This window comes from Eubalaena glacialis, chromosome 3, assembly GCF_028564815.1.
Source record: "Eubalaena glacialis isolate mEubGla1 chromosome 3, mEubGla1.1.hap2.+ XY, whole genome shotgun sequence".
Taxonomy (NCBI): domain Eukaryota; kingdom Metazoa; phylum Chordata; class Mammalia; order Artiodactyla; family Balaenidae; genus Eubalaena; species Eubalaena glacialis.
In genome coordinates, this window is record NC_083718.1 from 182,313,654 (window position 1) to 182,333,218 (window position 19,565).

The window sequence follows — 19,565 nt, forward strand, 5'->3', positions numbered from 1 at the left end:
TTCCTCCTCTGTAAAATGGGAACAATAATTCCCTTCCTTGACACCACTGGCTGCCCGGTCCTCAGCTGCTATCATCTCATGTCCCCTTCCTGGGAGAGTTAGCTCATTTTATAGGCAAGGAAGCCAGAAGCCAGGAAGGGTGTCGGCTTGAGCGCCACATGGCTAGGGCCCTACAGTGCTGGGAAGATGACCAGGCCACGGCCCTTCTGGTGGCATTTTCTGCTTGTGCTTTTCTCTCTGTGTCTAGAGGACAGGTTACTCTGCCATCGCATCCCCCATCAGTGACCCCGCCCCACGGACGGTTGTGGGTGGGGCCTGACCTTGGTCCTTCTCCCTCCAGACCCGTTTTTCGGCCAGCGTTATATCCACATCCTGGGCCGCCAGAAGCTCTACCACGTGGTCAAGTACACGGGTGGCTCTGCCGAGCTGCTGTTCTTCGTGGAAGGCCTACGTTTTCCCGACGAGGGCTTCTCGGGCCTGGTCTCCATCCACGTCAGCCTGCTGGAGTATATGGCCGAGGTGAGGGCTCCGGGCCTCTACCAGGAGGGGCTGCCCTGCGGGCCAGGTGGGACTCCTTCTAGAGGGCCACTCCCAGGGGGGTCCCCAGTATGCTCTACTCCCCTCAAAGCTCCAAGGGGAGGGGGTCCAGGCTTGGAGACCTGGATGCCCCACCATCCACATGTGTCTGCCAGCGTCCTCTGAGCTATGCTCTGGGGATCCTCCTTACCGCACCTACTCCCCCGGATTCTCTCCAGGTGATTTTTTCTTACCTCATGCCTGTCCCTCGTCTGTCCTCCTCCCTGCAGAGGGCGGGCCTAGTTCTGAGGCACAGAGTGCCAATGGTTAGCGCAAGAAGCAAAGTAGGCCACACACGTGTGCCCTGTTCTTCCCTCCCTGCCCGGTCCCACACCCTAGCTGTGGGTTCTACCAACTCTGACCACAGGCCGAACCCCAAATCCCAGTCGCAGGCCATGTCCCCTCCCTGTGGCCAGACATCTCACCCACCTTTGCTCTTGGTTTTGGGAAACTGGACAAGAAGGAGAGCACCTTCCCCTCCCGAGGAGAAGCCCTCCACCCCCCAGCCTAGGATGTGTCCTGCCCACAAGGACCTCTCGTCAAAAACTGCAGCCCCAGACCCCTGCCCCTCAGGCCCACCCCGCTTTGTTCAGATATAGGGAGGGACCTGGCTGCCCTCTCAGACGCAAGGTTTGCTACCCAGTTTCATCCCCGGACCGCTTTGAGGCAGGAGGCCGTGGGCTCTGCCGAGGGTGAAGCTAGGTCTCGCTTAGATCTATGAGAAGGGGCTCTGGAGTCAGACGGCCCAGGTTTGAGCCCATGAGACATTGGGCAAGTGAATTTACTCCCTGTGCCTTAGTTGCCCCATCTGGAAAACAGAAATGACAAATACTGCTGCTTCCCAGGGTGGCTGTGAGCATACAAGCTTGTGAGATCTCATTCACAAAGCAGCCTCAAGTTGCTGGGAAAAGGGAAAGGCAGGAAAAGCAGAGCTAACAGGAGCGGGTGGGGAGAGGGCTTCTCCTGCTCCCGCAGTGCCTGGAGCAACCTGGCCATCAGGGTCTCTCAGATTGGCCCCCTCCAGCAGACACTCAAAAGGCAGACCCCGGGGGACTTCCCTGGAGGTCCAGTGGTTAAGACTCTGCGCTTCCACTGCAGGGAGCACAGGTTCGATCCCTGGTCAGGGAACTGAGATCCTGCATGCCGTGCAGTGTGGCCAAAAATAAATAAATAAATAAATAAATAAATAATTTTTTTAAAAAGGCAGACCCATGCAGGAAAGGCCACCTCCATCCTCCCCACCAAGGGCAGGGGCCGGTTTCCTGTAGCTTTCCAAAGCCAGCCATGCAAAGGAATCATATCTCATCTTCCTTCAAGTTGCAGGCAAGCTTCCCGAACCTTTCCTTAAAGAACAATGTGGACATATCAAAATTTCCCCCAATAACATTATAACACTCACACATAGAATAGGGCAAGGTGGGCTTCCCTGGTGGCGCAGTGGTTGAGCGTCAGCTTGCCAATGCAGGGGACGCAGGTTCGAGCCCTACTCTGGGAAGATCCCACATGCCGCGGAGCAACTAGGCCCGTGAGCCACAACTACTGAGCTCTGCGCGTCTGGAGCCTGTGCTCCGCAACAACAGAGGCCACGATAGTGAGAGGCCCGCGCACCGCGATGAAGAGTGGCCCCCGCTTGCCACAACTAGAGAAAGCCCTTGCACAGAAACGAAGACCCAACACAGCTAAAAATAAATAAATAATAAAAATAAAGGAATTCCTTTAAAAAAAAAAAAAAAGATCTAAAAGGGCAAGGTGCCCAGAGCAAAAAAAGAGGAAGGCCGGGGCTGGCTCAGCCATCGTGTGAGCTGATTTCAGGAAGAGAACTTTGATGCAGCGAGCTCAGACAGTGGTTGAGAGTATGGGCTCAGCAGCCAGACTGCCTGGGCTTATATACAGGCTCTACCACTTACTAACCATGTGACCTTGGACAGCTATGTGACTTGGTTTCCCCATCTATAAAACAAGGATTATAATACTATCTACCCTCTGGGGTTATTGTAAGGCAGAAATGAAATCTCACATGTAAAAATAGGACCTGGCACACCGTAAGTGCTCCCTAAGGTAATACTGTTATCGGTTTCACCCACTTTGTTAGGCAGGAGTGAAAAGCACCCTGACAAGACTTTTTGATCCCCTCCTCTTCTCTCCCACGCCCAGGAGATCCCCCTGACACCCATCTTCATGGACACCGTGACATTCCGGATTGCTCCGTGGATCATGACCCCCAACATCCTGCCTCCCTTGTCGGTGTTTGTGTGCTGGTAAGCAGTAGGCACAGCACAGAGAGTGGCTAAAGCTGGGGCTTCAGGGGCAGACAGACCTGAGTTCAGATCATGTTCTGTTACTTACCAGCTGTGTGACCTTGAGCAACTCACTTGGCCTCTCTGTGCCTCTGTTTCTCTGAGACGCTCACATCACAGAGTCACTGTGATGATTAAGTGAGATGAAGCAGGTGAAGTATTCATCCAAGGTCCTGGCACAGAGTTTTTGTGCTCTAAAAATAATAGCTAGCATTTCTTTCCCATATCTTCTTGGCCCATACCATGTAGTCAGGACCCTTTCTCTACAATGGATATTCAACTCATCTTATTCATCCAGCAATTCTTTAACTGAGCATCTATTGTGTGCTAGACAGCTACAGCGAAATGAGAAGCAGGGGAAAGAAGTGCCCGCAGGTGATACTGGCCACACCACCTGGCCACACACCCCTGCTGTCCTGGACCCATCCCCTGCCTCCATGCTAGGCATAGCTCTTCCTTGGAAATCTAGGGAGTCAGAGATGTAAGGCTTTGGGGCAGGTGAGGGTGAGAATTCCCCCCCTCGTTTTGTTTGTTCATGACTTTGGTAAACACTGCATGAGGGGATGAGTTTGCTTGGCCCTTGACTCCAGTGGCCTTTGCAAAGGTGCCTTTGAACACAGATGTGGCCTCATCTGCCCAGCGCAGCCCAGAGATGCCAACTGCTGTTGCCACCTCAGTGGGCTGGCCCTCATCCCCCCTCACCCTCCCTCTTGGCCTCCCCCTCTTCCTACACTTCTCAGCATGAAGGACAATTACCTGTTTCTGAAAGAGGTGAAGAACCTGGTTGAGAAAACCAACTGTGAACTGAAGGTCTGCTTCCAGTACATGAACCGGGGAGATCGCTGGATCCAGGTAAGGAACCCCAAGCTGGGAAGGACATGGTCCAGGGCTCAGGCAAGAAGAGGCAGCTTAATGTCAATGTCCTGGCGCCCAGCTACTCCACGTTCTGCAAGTTCTGTCCTCAGATCACACATGCACGTGTGCACAGGGACAGAAATGTACAAGGTAGTTCACTGCAGCTTCTTAGGGTAGCAGAAGACTGCAAAACGACCTAAATGTCCATCCACGGGGCAAGCGGGTGACCGTATGATTGGACAGCCTTTCTGTGGAGTACTATACATCAGCTAAAAAGAAGCCAATCTATAAATAAAGAATGCGCTTCCAGTTAAGGTGTTACTTGCAGGAAAATGTATACAGATGTTACCAGTTATGTTTTTTAAAATGGGGTCAGTATGAGTACAAACATGCTGGGGATGTGCGGAGACTATCTAAGGAGGGATATATAAGAAACCACTGCCATCATGTGCTTGAGAGGAGAATTGGGGAGGCTGGCTAGTATTCACTGGTGGCCCCCTGGGCTCGTCTGATGGCTCTTCCCCGTGTCCCCACAGGATGAAATCGAGTTTGGCTACATCGAGGCCCCCCACAAAGGCTTCCCTGTGGTTCTGGACTCCCCCAGAGACGGAAGCCTGAAGGATTTCCCAGTGAAGCAGCTCCTGGTGAGATGCTGAGGACCACCTTGGGGGATGGGGGAGGGCACAATCCTGGGGACTCTTACAGGACAGAGTGGTCGGGAGGCCTTGGGCACCCCTGGCAAATCAGTTTACTGCAGATTAGTCTGTTGCCTCCATCTTCTCATCTGCAAAATGGGTCAGTTGGGATAGTAATCTCTAACATCCTTTCCTGCTCTGATAACTGATGCTTTTCCAAAACATGGAGAGTTCTCTCATGGGAAATGAGAGCTATGGGAGACAGAGGCCTGACTCCTGCCACTACCCCACCTCCAACTTACAGCAAAATAAGTTTCAAAGAGGAAAATTATAGTTAAGCAATTGTTGAAAAGCATGGTTCCAACTTCAAAGCTCGTTAAATCTGTGATTTTTTTCAGTTCATGAGTTTTTTAAAAAGCAATCTGACCCCTACCCCCGATTCTAGAGGTCATTACCACTCTCCTTTTATGCCCTCAACAACCAACTGAATGAGGACAGAACCAAAATCAGTCATCTTTGTCCTCACCTTCCCCCCTGAACAGGTAGGGGGAGGCTTGAACAGAACACAAAACAGAGACTGGGTAGATCAGGTGGCTTTGCCAAGGTCACACACAGGGCAGCCTCCCGTGAGACATCAGGGCTGCTCAGAGGCAACCCTTTGCCGGGTCCGCACCTGCTTCTTGAGAACATTCACTAACCTAGTCCCTTCATCACAGGGAGATGGCAGAGCCAGTGGTGTGAGCACAAAGCTCTGGAATGCCAGACAGATCTAGCCTTGAGTCCCAGTTCCACCCCTTAGCAGCAATGTGACCTTGGGCAAGCACCTTAACCTCCTCAAGCCTCAGTTTGCTCTTCTGTAAAATGGGGATAGAAACAGTATCCATCTCACAAGCTTATTGTGAAGATTGAAAGCATTATATAAGGCATCCGTGCTGCTCCTGATACAATGACTATTATTAGCTGCTGTTCTGGTTCTCATTCCACAGCCCTGGACACTGTCCTCGGTGAGGACTGTCCACTTCCTCCAACATGAGGGGTAGTCAAACCAGCCAGCAGGCAGGAGAACCAAGGCCTCTCAGATCCTACTCTTACTCTTTCTTCCCGGGTCACCACCTGCCTTCAGTGTTCCAGGCTGGCCTGGTACCAAGGCCCCCAGACTGCATTATTCCTGGAGGCCTGGGCCAAGCCCAGCTTTGTGCTGCATGCCTGCCTGCCCATGTGAGGCTGTAAAACCCCAGCTGCCCCAGCCTCTGGCGAGTCTCACCTTGCCATGTGGGGCTTGTAGGTGAGAAAGCACTAAGCTGCAGCCATTCACCCTACTGGGCACAGCTGTCCCTTGAGCCTCTAAGCTGGGCCAGGATAAGCCACATCTTCTCACTCTTTGGTTTTTATTAGCAAGGATTTTTGTCAGACAAGCTTAGTTCCAGCCCCAGTACAAGCTCCCAAGCAAGATCCCTACTTTTTTACCAAAAAATCATGAAAGGAAACTTAAAATTCAGGGGGCATCACTGGGGTTATATCATGTAACTGTAGTCTGTTGGAGCTCTGTGCTAAGAAGGATTCTGAGGCTATATCTGGGCTCCGTGAATAAATATGGTTAGTTGGGAATAGGTTGGGATGGTATATATGTTACATATCTGCCATTCCTGCATGTATTGGTCAGCTTTCACTTGGTAAGACTGCAGTAACAAACAGCCCCCATATCTCAATAGCTGACAACAGCAAAGGTCCATTTCTTGCTCACATTAAGAGATGAGTGGGGATGTCAATAGCACAAAATGAAGACCAATCCAGAAATCACCAATATGTCTCCGTGTTTAAGAAATAGAGGCACACCGAGAGGCCCAGATGTACACACACACACAGACACTCATATATTCACATTCATTCTCCCGCTCATACTGACATGCTCACAAACTCAGCCTCCACATGCCAGGGTCCTGCTCATCAGTGGGAATAAGAAGAGCATGGGTGACCCCCCTAGAAGCTAAGTGCCCACAAGGCCAGACCAGAGGTAGTGAAAAGTGGTCATCAGAGGGTGGCTGGGTTGGGGCTAAGGGCTCCTGGCCGCAAGAGACTAATGACGGGTGTCTCTTGCCCAGGGCCCAGATTTTGGCTATGTGACCCGGGAGCCCCTCTTTGAGCCTGTCACCAGCCTTGATTCCTTTGGGAACCTAGAGGTCAGTCCACCAGTGACCGTGAATGGCAAGACATACCCCCTGGGCCGGATCCTCATCGGGAGCAGCTTTCCTCTGTAAGAGAAGCCAGGGTGGGCCTGCAGGCACTGGCGGGGGGCGGGGGGAGTTATTGTTTCCCTTTAGGAGCAGACTGGGTTGCTCATACATGGAGTGATTGGCTGGGAGAATTAACCTCTCCCGTGACTCTCTGACAAGATACAGACACTCTTGGAAAGAAAACCAAGTTAACCTTTACATCTTAGTACGAATTAGGATCTAATACAAAACTAAATAAATAACCCTCTTCCCAAAATGGGAGGGAATATAATGAGATTATAAAGAAAGTGGGGAAGGGATGAAGGAGTTCAGAGAAGGAGTACCGAAAGAGGATCAGTGGAAGCACACCAACAAATCCTCGGGGGTGCCCATTCACAAAAGATACATGAGAAGACATGGCTCTGCCCCAAAGCCTGAGTCCCTGGCTCCCTGGCCTGTCAACAACACCTTCACTCCCTCCCCAGGTCACCCACCAGTCAATGAGAAGGCAGATTCTTCCTTAGAGCAGTTGCTGGGGAGAGAGTGAGTACTGTGGGTCCTCACTTCACAAAAGGGCTGCCAGGAACCTGCACATATGGGACCAGCCAGGATTTGGGCACCAAGTCCCTATAAGCCACATGGGATTCTCTACCTTGTGCGGGAGGCCACTGACACAGACAGTGACCATTTGCTCACCCTGCCCTCCTTCTCCCTCCACTCAACAGTCACTCATCCATTCAACAGGTATTTCCCAGGCACCAGGCAAGCACCAAGCCCTATGTCAGACATGGGGTTCCAAACATGAAGCCCAGCCCCCACCTTCCAGGAGATGGTGGAGATCACAGACATGAAACAGAGGGTGTGTACAGTGATAGAATGATAAGAGCCAGGGAAACCCAAGGAGGGGTCCCTAACCCCCTTAGGGGAGTTCACGGGGGGTCTTCTTAGAGACAAATATCTATTGAGAGTCTTCTCTGTGCCAGGTATTGTTCTGGGCTGCGGGGAGACAGCAGTGAGCAAAACAGACAAAGTCCCAGCTCTCAGGAAGTTTTCCATTAGGGGTGGAGGCAGTATAGACAATAAACATGGAAGCAAGCAAATAAATAAGATACTTCTGGGTGCTAATAGGTGCAATGAAGAAGATAAAATAGGGTACATGATAAAGAGTGATGGGGCAGGGGCACTTTGGCTTTTGTGGTTTTGAGGAAGTGACTTTGGAATTGAGGCTCAGATGATGAGAAGGAAGCAGCCATGGGAAGATCAAAGGGAAGGAGCATTCCAGATAGAAGGAATAGAAAGGACAAAACCTTGGTAACAAGTTTAGCATGTGGCTAGAGCAAACAGAACAAGGAAGAAGGGAGGAAGATGAGGTAGGAGGGACAGGCAGGGGCCAGATCAGAGAGGCATTTGTTGGCCACTGTGAGGTTTTTGGGTTATATCATAAGGGTAATGGGGAGATTGAAGACCTCAGGGAGTGTGGAAGTCAGGAAGGGCTTCCTGGAAGAGGTGTCACTTGAAATGATTGAAGTTGAGACGTTAACAGCAAAGAGGTACATAGGCTAGGGAAGATTTTGGAATCATGCCTGTGTCCTAGCCCCCTCCAGCAGTCCATGAGGGATCCCTGAGCACAGAAGCTGGCTTCTTACACCTACTGACACCCTCAGCGGCCAAAGGCTGGGCTCTATGCTCTTCACACAGACCATGGCTACAGCTAACTCCTCCTTTTTCCCCTTGGGCTCAAACACCTTTCTGCCTGTGCCAGGGTCTCTGCAACTCAGGCTCCTTCCCATGACTTTTCCGCCAGTGCTATTCCAGGTCCAGGCTAGATTCTAGAGGCTGAACTCCTCCTGCAGACCCTCTGGTGAGACAGGCACAGTGGGCAACCTTCTGAAGAACTGTCTCCTCCCCAACCCCACCCTAGGTCTGGTGGTCGGAGGATGACCAAGGTGGTGAGGGACTTCCTGCAGGCCCAGCAGGTGCAGGCACCCGTGGAGCTCTACTCGGACTGGCTGACCGTGGGCCATGTAGATGAGTTCATGACATTCGTCCCCATCCCAGGCACAAAGGTGAGCTGGCCCCTGAGGCTGGAGTGAATAGGATAGTGCAGAACCGCTGTACTACCAGCTCTTGTCAACAGAGAGGGGTATCTAGAGGAAGCAGACCGCAGAGAGGAAGAAGGAAGTAGGCTGAAGCTGGTTTGTACGTTGTTGCTGTGGCAGGTAAATGTTTAACCCAATAAATCCAAAATATTAGCACCTCAACATGTAGTCATTATAAAAATTATTCATGAGAGATTTTACATTCTTTTTTTATACTAAGTGTTCAGAATCTGGTGTGTATTTTACTCTTAGCACATCTCAACTCAGACCAGCCACAAGTCAAGTGTCCAATAATCCCACAGGGCTGGTGGCTACTGTACTGGCCATAATGCTCTAGAGAGCAATGGGGTATGGGCTTGGGGCTCTGGAAAGAGGTTCTTTCATTTCCCAAGAAGTGAAAAGAAACAGCTGCAACTTCAAACCCTGGAAATTTGGTGCAAATGGCCTGGCCTCTTGGCCACTTGGAGAAGCCCTTCCTCTCTGTCCAAGGTCACCTTTGACTCTGAGCTTTGACTCGATGGCGTTGCTGAGGTGGAGGAATTTCTATAGCCGGAAGGGTGAGAAATATTCCTCTTAAATAGAGAAAACCCTGCCAGGCGGCCTTTGCTCGGCAGGGAGTGGCTTGAGACAATATGCAGGTGGGACCCCGGGTCCTGAGAGCGGGGGGCTTCTTCACGTTTCTTGGCCACCTCCTCTCTGCTGACACTGGCCCTCTGGATGGTCTCTCACAGAATTTCCGGATGCTCATGGCCAGCACCTCGGCCTGCTACAAGCTCTTCCGAGAGAAGCAGAAGGAGGGCCATGGTGAGGCCATCATGTTCAAAGGTGAGTGCCCGCAGGGCCTTGGCAGGGAGCAGGGAGCTGAGCCCCGAGAGGGACCCTTGGGAGGACAGGGCAGATGAGTGCCTTGTCCCTGAACACCCAGCTCCACTTCCTGGACATCCGGCCTGCTCCGGGGCTGTGAGGTCGCCGTGGTGGGAAGCAGCCCTGGCCTCTGTGACCCTCGCTGTGGCCAACGGGACTATCGAGCTGCCCGCTGCCCCTTATGATCATCAACAGTGCCTAGTGCTTCTTCGGGACCTAGTGTATACTTCAAATGGCACCAGACCCCAAGGAGAGTTAAATGGTTCAAAATTGACACGCAATCTGTGTTCAAGGAGCTTCTGTTTTCGAAAGGGAGATAGAGAAGAATATACATAATGCACTTAAGGGGTAGGAAGAAAAGTGGGAGTCGACAGACGTGACGTACAGTCAGACATCATCACCGTCAGTCCCGGAGTGAGAAATCATCTGCTTAATTTAGACATCCACATAACTGGGATAGACAGACTGGGATGAGCTTTGCTCTTAAATTAACCATGGAAAGAGACAAAGCTGATCAGGTGCAGACAGTGAGCCAGGTTAGAGAGGCCATGACAATTTCTTATGTGTTCTTCCTACATTCCCTTTTGACACTTTTCAGGTTGGCATCTCTAATCCACCTGCTCCCAGAAGTCTGCATCCCTAAGGCTGGTTGATACTTACATACATTACCAACCTCCATGTCTAAAGGCAGTATTCCTGATAGTGACTGGTGTCTGGGATGGACAAGACCAACTTAAGACCACTGTCATTTTTTAATTCCCACCGATAGGAAATTTTTTTTTAGATTGGCAGGCATGAGTCTTGACTTTCTGGAGGCTTCTTTCTATATTAACCCCTCAAAGCTACCCATAAGGATATAGGAACTATCATCTTTGTACAAATAGGTCCAAGGGGTGGTGTGGAGACAGCTCAGGTACAGGGTGCAACAGCACCGATCTCTTTGCCACTAACAAGCTACAAGACTAGGAAACACAGTGGACCAGCATCAGGCAGGGAAAAAAAGAGTTAATAGCTTAGGCTCTGGAATCAGACTGCCTGGTCTGCTTACGGGCTCTGCCACTAGCTGTAAGACCTTGGACGAGTCATGTAACTTCTCTGTGTCTCCGTTTCTTCATCTTTAATGCTGGAAGCTACCTTATAGAAATGTGGGGAGGATTATTGAGTTAATCCATGTAAATATCTAGAAGACTACCTGCCACATAGCAGGTGCTCCATGAGCATTAGGTATCACTAATCAAGCCAGAAGCCACGTGGGCCATCATGATGGAATAGGAGGCAGATGCAGGCATAGACCAGGACAAGGGCCAAGCATGAGGCAGGTATGGAAAACAGGAAGGGTGACACCCCTTGGCATCCTGCTTCTGCCACACTCCCTCCGGTCTGCTGCTCATCCTTAGAAGCAGGCTTCTTGTGCCACCCTACCCTCTGGCCAGAGAGAGAGCAAGACAGCTGCCACCCCTTCCCTGGCCCAGGTGACATGGCCAACCCTGGGGAAAGGAGTTACCCCTGGGGTTGCCCTCCTGTGCCCCAGCCTGTCCCAGCCCCTCTCCCTCATCCTAAGAGTTAGCCCAGAAGCTGGGGACCTTGGCAAAGGGGAACGCCCAGGCTGGACACCTAAAGCTAGACTGTCCCCTGTCCTCTGACCCCCACAGGCTTGGGCGGGATGAGCAGCAAGCGAATCACCATCAACAAGATTCTGTCCAATGAGAGCCTCGTGCAGGAGAACCAGTACTTCCAGGTGAGGGCGGGGCAGGGGCCCGTGGGAGGACACGGCTATGACCAATGGCACCTGTCACATCCTCGGGGCTTCCATAGGGAATGGCCAAGGGTTCAGGGCACATGACAGAGGGAAGGGCCTCAACAAGCATTCGGTCCAGGCTTCCTGGTTTACGCCTCTAAACTGGAGGCTGAATGGGGTGACAAAGCTGGGATGTGCAGGTCAGTGGAGGCTAGAAGCAGACAGGGGACCTGGGAAGGAAGGTGTATCAGGCAGTGCTAAAGAACCAAGGACTCTGTAAGGCTAGAGCCCACAACATTTGGGGGAGACCCACACTCATTAAAATATGATGAAAACTACAGACCTGCTCTCCAGAAAATTTCATATGTAAACACATGCCATGAATTTTTATTTGTTTTAGGGGATCAGAGATCCCTGAAGTTTTCTATCTATGGATGAATCCCACCTTTTGAGTCCCCAAATCTCAAAGATTGTATCCAGAAGTAGATACCAGTCAAAAGGGTCATATTTAGTTGAATTAGATCTCTATTTGCATGGGCATATTTATTTATTTATTTATTTAGCTGCTTTGGGTCTTTGTTGCTGCACGCGGGCTTTCTCTAGCTGCGGCGAGCGGGGGCTACTCTTCGTCGTGGTGCGTGGGCTTCTCACTGCAGTGGCTTCTCTTGTTGCAGAGCACGGGCTCTAGGTGCACGGGCTTCAGTAGTTGTGGCACTCAGGCTCAGTAGTTGTGGCACACGGGCTTAGTTGCTCTGTGGCATGGGGGATCTTCCCGGACCAGGGCTCGAATCCATGTCCCCTGAATTGGCAGGCGGATTCTCAACCACTGTGCCACTGAGGAAGCCCTGCATGGGCACATTTAGAGTGTCAAGTTTAAATTTAAAAACTCAAACTGATTTTTTTTAATGGCTTAATTGACTCATATGAGTAGAAAGTCCAGCAGTGGTATGGATTTCAGGCATAGGTTGATCAGGGCTCCAGCTCCATTTCTCTGCACTTCTTGGGCTCTACAGGTGCCCTCATGGCAGGAGTATAGCTGTAACAGTTCAAGGTCTCACATCCATCCAGCACACCATCCACAAAGAGGGAGGTCTGTGCCCCGAACAATTAAGCAAAAGCTTTGCATTTCACTCTGATTGTGCCAACCTGAACCAATTATTGTAGCCAGGGGAATTCCATATACTGATTCCCTTAATCCTGGTTTATTGCCCATCCTTGAACCAATCACTGGAGCAAAGAGGCAGGGGCAAGGGTCCATTAATTAGCTGTCACCAGGAGGGCAGGGTGTAGTCAACCCAACCCAATAACTGGCTGCTACATTTCAGGGGGAGGGGTGGAGTGGATGCTGTAGAAGCAACGGCAGAGTTTCCCAAAGTTCACATAATGCCTCACTGGCTATTTGAAAGTTGACTTTATTGTAACTCCCCTCCGTGGACATTTTTTGGCATCGGGTAGATCTCAGGTCAAATCATGGCCCCTCGTTTTGGCAGTTGGACCTTGGGCAACTCACTAAGGACTCTACATTTTGGGTAGAGTCTCTAATAAGGGGCTAATAATAGTGTCTACCTCATGAGGTTGAGGCTTAAATATGTAATGTATGTAAAGCACTTAGAACAGTACACTTAGGGTTCTTGTACATATTAGTTTTAATTATTATTAATCAAAATCATTGTCACTGTTATTCTCACCACACGGGACAGCCTAAGGATTCAGTGAGATACTGCACAGCAAGCACTTAGCACAGGGTCTGGCTTGTAGTAGGTGGTGCTCAGTAAATGAGCCCTCACTAGTATTATTTCTGTGATTTTCTAGTATTATTTCTGTAATCTTCTCTCTCGTTCTCTTTATTACTACCATTACTGGTGGGAGGGGCGCCAGAGAGGTCGGCGCGTGCTAGAGTGCCGGGGTGAGGTTGACACCCTCCCTGGAGTGCCGGGTCCCCTGCAGGCAGGGGTGAGGTTGACAAAGGTGGCAGGGGTGTCCCCTCACTCGCCTGCCCTCCCTTCTTCCCCGTCGCCCAGCGTTGCTTGGACTGGAACCGCGACATCCTCAAGAAGGAGCTGGGGCTGACGGAGCAGGACATCATCGACCTGCCTGCCCTCTTCAAGATGGACGAGAGCCGCCAGGCCAGAGCCTTCTTCCCAAACATGGTGAGGCGCTCTGGACCCCAAACCTCATCCAGGCCAGTCAGGGGCAGCCAGATCCAGAGGGACCCCTCGGCTGAGGCTGTCCGATCAGGAGGCCCGGGTCCCAGTCCTGGCTGAGTTGCTGTGTGGCCTCCCACCCACCCCAGGCACTCGCCCTCTCTGGGCCTCATTCCCTTCTGGGGTGATATCCTTATTCTAGCTGCCCCCTGGGGTCCTGGGGGATCCTTTAACAGATTGGAGAGTGTTTTGTAAATTAAAAAGGCCTTTATAGACAGGAGGGATTCTTGTTATCATAGAGGAGAGTCTTCTATGTGACAGAAGGAGGTTAGAACACACATACACACACACATAGATACATATATACACACATGTACACACACATGAAAACACACATACACGCATGCGTGCAATGCACATGCTGATGCGTACATATATAGCCGCATGCATATGCATGGACATACACATAATACAGGGGTGGGTTGCCTGGTTTTCCTCTCAGCTCTTCCACGTATGAGTTGCTTAGCCCCCCCGAGCCTCAGTTCCTCATCTGTAAAATGGGGATGATCACAATCCCTACTTCATAGGGTTGTTGGGAGGGTTCAGTGAGCTTAGAACAGGGCAGGGCGTAGTAGGTGCTCACTAAACGGAGCTGTGGCCCCCGCCTCCCTGTTGCAGGTGAACATGATTGTGCTCAACAAGGACCTGGGCATCCCCAAGCCATTCGGGCCCCAGGTTGAGGAGGTGTGCTGTCTGGAGACACATGTGCGCTCCCTGCTGGAGCCCCTGGGCCTCTGCTGCACCTTCGTGGATGACATCTCCGCCTACCACAAATTTCTGGGGGAGGTGCACTGCGGCACCAACGTGCGCAGGAAGCCCTTCACCTTCAAGTGGTGGCACATGGTACCCTGACCTGCAGGGGGCTGTTGTGTGCCTGTCACAGCCCATCAACAACCAGTGTTGAGGCTGGACCAACGCTTGTGGTTTTTATTATGATTGCAAAATGCCCTTCAGCAATAACTATCAGGAAACTTGGGGGGAAACGTTTATTACTTTTCGTTTTATTTTTACTTACAGGACCTGGAAATTACCTGGCACACCTGGGGCCACACAGTGAGGTCATGGGGAGAGAGAGAGAGAACCCACGGAACTGGGGTTCTGCTTTTATGGGAGTTGAGGGTGAGGGCCTAGGATTTCGAGGGTTCACTCTTTATTGGTGAATTTAAAGCATAAGAGTGGGAATTTAAAGCGAGGAAAGAGGAAAAAGGCAGGTGGCCCAAATGGTCAGTTATCAAAAGCAATCAAGATCTCTAAAAGAAAGGAGCCTCAGTGGGGGGAGGCGGCCTGGCTCTTCATCTAGTTGTGTGGCTGGCAACGTGTTTACTCAAGATCGCCATGTTTGAAGTGGATGCTCAGCAATCAAAGCTGAGTCAGGCACTCGTATTAGAAGAAGGAGAAAATCTGACTGTCAGGGTTCACACTACAGGGGCCTGGGCACCTCCCTCCTTCCTTGAGTTCTCCAGACTCTTCGCACCCCCAGAGAATCCCCCTTCCTGACGTGCACTGGAGGCCGCCATTGAGGGGCCTTCAGGCAGTGGGAGGGGATTTGAGATATCTGCGCCTTGCCTTCCCTCAGAAGGGCCTCAGGGTCCACGAAGTCACCCCCTGAGCCTCCATGCTGTCCTTCCTGAAAATAACTGGACATTTGGCCAGTGTCTGTATAGCCCTGACGTGAAAAACAAAGCAAAACAAAAACCGCTTTACCCAAACCCTTCCCCAAAGAGTATTTAGTCTCTTGTCCAAAATTGAATGAGGGGAGAAGGGAAGGAGGTTCTGGGATGACCAGTTGTCCCTGTAGCCATGCCTTGTGGGTCAGGGTAGATGGCATGGAAAGGGATTCTGGAACCCCAGGTGTACCTTGAACTGTCATCATCCTTTGAAATTCACCTCCCTTGGCCACCTGGACACCCCCAATTATCCATTCCTTAACAGCCTCCGTCAAATCCCCTTGGCTTTCCCTCTGCAGTGTAGACACCGTTGGCCAGCCTCCTTAGACTTAGACTCCCTGAGGGTCCAGTAATTGAGCTTAGAACCTTCCCTGGAAGTGGATTTTATCAGAGCAGCCTTCTCTGTTTACAAGATTCTTATGCTTCTTCTTTCTCATGGACCCAGGGTCTCCCAGATGCTTGGGGGTTTCTCCCCACACCAGCATCCTTGTGGCCTGAGAGTTCACTGTATAAAGATGCCCCAGGGTGAGGCATATCCATCTTCTCTTGCTGGGTCCTTGATTCTCTGGCCAGTCTCTGCCCTCCCTCCTCTCACAGCCTCCACTTCCTATTCCAATGCCGTCTCTCCAGACAGCTAGACAAGGACTTCTTCCCCACCAGCCAGGCTCAGACCTTCCCCCAGGACACAATTAAAGACCTGCCCCTCCTCTCCAGACCTCAGATCCAACACATGAAGACCCTGTCCTAACCTCCAGACTGAACAGCCAGTTTTGGGCCAGCTGCTGGCCTTAGAGACGGATTGATTATCCCACTGAAGTTTCTCAGTGCATTTGCTGAAGACCCTCTCATTTGGACATAATCAGATTCATTCTCTGGCTCCAACTGAAAAGACTCAGTTTCAGCTAAAAAAAATTCCTTGAAGGCCAGGTGATTCAGGAGAATAAGTGAATTATAATTCCACTTTGAGGGTTAGAAAGGAACTGATATATAACCAATGAAAAGGTTGTAAATTTGTATTCTTGGAGAATGGGATTTTCTTCTTGGATTATTCACTCATTCAACAAACATATATTGTATGCCTCCTAAGTGCCAGGCACAGTGGTGGGCCCCGAGGACACAGTGCTTAGTAGCAAACTGCATCTGGCCCCTGCCTCATGGAGCCGGTCAGTTCCCAACCTGAGATGCCCACACTTAAATGGCCAGCATTTGCCCTTTCAGTGATGTGCTCTTTAGAAATACCAATTCGCTATATTCAGGAAATGCACAGGACACAGAGCTTCCAGGAGGTCACTATCTCAGTGAAATGAGGGGGTTGAGTCTTCTTTAAACAGGCCTCCTTCCCATCCAGCTGGGCCAGTACCACCTAACAGATCAGACCCCAGGGCCTTCAGAAGCTGTTGTTCCCCCCCCCTTGGGGACAGTGGCTCCTGCCTTTGGGGGCCAAAGCCCCAGATCTCTCCAACCCCAGAGCTGAAGACACCAAGTGCCTATTTGTGGATGTTTATCTGGAGACTTAGACTTTGGGGGGTGTGTGTGTGTGTGTGTGTTTGGTTAATGTGGGTTTTGGGGCTTGCTTTCATTTTTTTCTAGTCTGCCTTAAAGGGAAGTGAGTGCTTCCCAGGTGGAGACAGTGTGTGTTTCTAGATTTTTCTAAGGCTCTCCCCATCAATAAGTCAGTAACTTCTGATGATTCTGGAGCCCCCAGGACTCACTCATTCCCATCTTGCTTGCCCACTCGTGTGACTACCTTTGGTGTGGACATCTCCCCCAGTCCCCCTTGGACTCATCACTCTTCCCCACCCACCACTTTCTATAAATGTAGACCTAGAATACACTTCTGTGTTGCAAAACTCAGCTAAGTTCCTGTTTCAATCTTTATTTTGAAATATTTTGTATAAGAGAGCAGGGGGTATCATGAAGATGGCAAGAAGCAGGGCACAGTTTCAACCTTCTGGACGAGAGGCCATGCTGGAGATCAAAAGATGTTTGGGGAAGAACCTGAGTAAGCAGCAAGAAAATAAATGGTCAGAGGGGAAGTCATGTGGCTGTTGGTGTGATGTTCATGGTTGCTTCACAGCCACGGCCTGGAAGGAGGCAGGCCATACGCGGGCCCTCTCCTGGTCCTCCAGCCCCTGCCCTTCTGCACACAGGGTCAGGGCTCTCAGCAAGGGTATCTCAAGGGTTTGGAATCCCACACGCATTCAGTAGGTGTGTATTAAATGGCCGCCACCCAAGGTCAAGACCAACACCCACAATAAAGTCTGACAGTGTTTCTGGTGGGGCTCCCCAAAAGCAGACCCCGAGGTGAGCATTTGGGAACAAGTGACTTATTAAGGAAGAGCCTCCAGGAGAAACCAGGGAGTGGAGGAAACAGGACCAGGAACAGGAAGAAGCCAAGAGTGTGATTTCAGATGTAGCCTCAGCCTGGTCACAGGAGAGCTCTAGAGCATAAGTGGCAGCTCAGTTGTTCCATCTGGAGGCCGAGTTTCATGTACCTACACGAGTCGGTCATTAGCTATGGGGACTTTGGCTCTCTGAACAGGCAAGGGGGCACCCGTAGCCCACGAGCAATCATCCAGCTGTAGTTTTGTTTTTTGTTTTGGTTTTTGCCACACCATATGGCTTGCAGGATCTTAGTTCCCTGATCAAAGATTGAACCCGCGCCCTTGGCGGCAGTGATAGCGCAGAGTCCTAACCACTGGACCACCAGGGAATTCCCCACAGCTGTAGTTTTTAGCAGCAGAGTCACAAGAGCTGGGGAATGGGCCAGAAAAGGATCTGGGCAGAGCACCGACTGTGTCCACTGCTCTGAGTAATATCATGTTCTCGTAATATGGAATTGTTGCACGTGGGTATTTATGATTTGACCCATGGTATAAAATCCATACAACATAGCCACGATCTAACAGGGTCTTTGTGAACAAACCCCCGAGGCTCTAAAATAGAACCACCTAGTTGGTTGCTACACCTAGAAGCCACTTCCAAGCACTTTGGAATGCACCTGGGGGGTTCTTACCCCTCAGCCCCATCTTGGGTTTCTGGACAGATGTTCTGACGCAGCCATTTTCAAAGGCCACTGCAAAATGAAAATCACTAGTTCTCTTATGCCTGGACTTAGCCCGTGGGTCCAGCCCTCTGAGGTCATTCTTCCCTTTTATACCCAACTAATGTGGCCCAAGCCAATCTTCTATGGGGTTTTCCTGACGCACCTATTTCTGAGACTCCCCAAGGGATGCTGGTGTGTTAAACCCATCCTGCTGGTGTTTTCACATCTTGGCCACTCACTCACCTCAGGATTGCTGAAAGTCACCCTGAGACGTCTAGAACAGCACCTTCCAATAGAAATACAATGCAAGGGGCTTCCCTGGTGGCACAGTGGTTAAGGACCCGCCTGCCAGTGCAGGGGACACGGGTTCAAGCCCTGGTCCAGGAAGATCCCACATGCCGTGGAGCAACAAACCCCGTGCGCCACAACTACTGAGCCTGTGCTCTAGAGCCCGCGAGCCACAACTACTGAGCCCACGTGCCACAACTACTGAAGCCCACACGCCTAGAGCCCGTGCTCCGCAATAAGAGAAGCCACCGCAACGAGAAGCCAGTGCACCGCAATGAAGAGTAGTCCCTGCTCGCCGCAACTAGAGAAAGCCCGTGCCCAGCAATGAAGACCCAACACAGCCATAAATAAATAAATAAATAAATAAATTTATAAAACAAAACAAGAGTTCCCAGAGAGCTCCCCATCCCCTTAAAAAAAAAAGAAAAGAAAAGAAATAAAATGCAAGCCCCAGATGTAATTTAAATTTCCTGGTAGCCACATTTTAAAAAGTGAAAAACAGGTGAAGTTAATTTAATAATGTCTTCTTTATTGCAGTATATCCAAATTATCATTTCAACAGGTAACCAAAATTTTTAAATATTAATGAAATATTTCACGTTCTCTTTTTTGGTAGTAAGTCTTTGAAAGCTGATATGTTTTATACTTGTATCACATCTCTCTTAAGACTAGCCACATTTTAAGTGTTCGATAGCCACAAGCGGCTATGATATTGGAAGGCGCAGTTGTAGAATCCTCTCTACCAGGCTGAGTCCCAGTTATAGAAATAGGTACATTCCTTAAATCCCCAGAATCCAGCTAGGCCAACTGCAATGCTAACAAAAGTTGATTGTGGGTTATTTTGTTTTTGTTTTTGGCTGCACCACATAGCTTGCGGGATCTTAGTTCCCCGACCAACGATCGAACCCGCGCCCTCAGCAGTGAAAGTGCAGAGTAGTCCTATCCACTGGACTGCCAGGGAATTCCTAAAAGTTGATTGTTATAATACCAGAGAGAGAGACAGAAGATAGACATCGGCCCTCCCTGGCCCTGGTGTACAGAGCCTTGTCCCTTCAGAAGGTCCTCTTGCCTGAACCGTGGCTG

General features: G+C 50.6%; 1 protein-coding gene across 1 annotated transcript in view; it reads left to right on the forward strand.

Moving 5' to 3' along the window:
• The window catches only part of PADI2 (peptidyl arginine deiminase 2), a 47,391-nt gene extending 33,058 nt beyond the window's left edge, over positions 1-14,333 (forward strand). Inside the window, exons 7-16 of the mRNA XM_061187062.1 lie at positions 341-519; positions 2,731-2,834; positions 3,614-3,725; positions 4,265-4,372; positions 6,466-6,617; positions 8,498-8,642; positions 9,407-9,500; positions 11,192-11,277; positions 13,299-13,427; positions 14,100-14,333. Of these exons, the coding sequence (XP_061043045.1) occupies positions 341-519; positions 2,731-2,834; positions 3,614-3,725; positions 4,265-4,372; positions 6,466-6,617; positions 8,498-8,642; positions 9,407-9,500; positions 11,192-11,277; positions 13,299-13,427; positions 14,100-14,333 (1,343 nt within the window). The remainder of the gene's footprint in view (positions 1-340; positions 520-2,730; positions 2,835-3,613; positions 3,726-4,264; positions 4,373-6,465; positions 6,618-8,497; positions 8,643-9,406; positions 9,501-11,191; positions 11,278-13,298; positions 13,428-14,099) is intronic.
• The last annotated feature ends 5,232 nt before the right edge of the window (positions 14,334-19,565 follow it).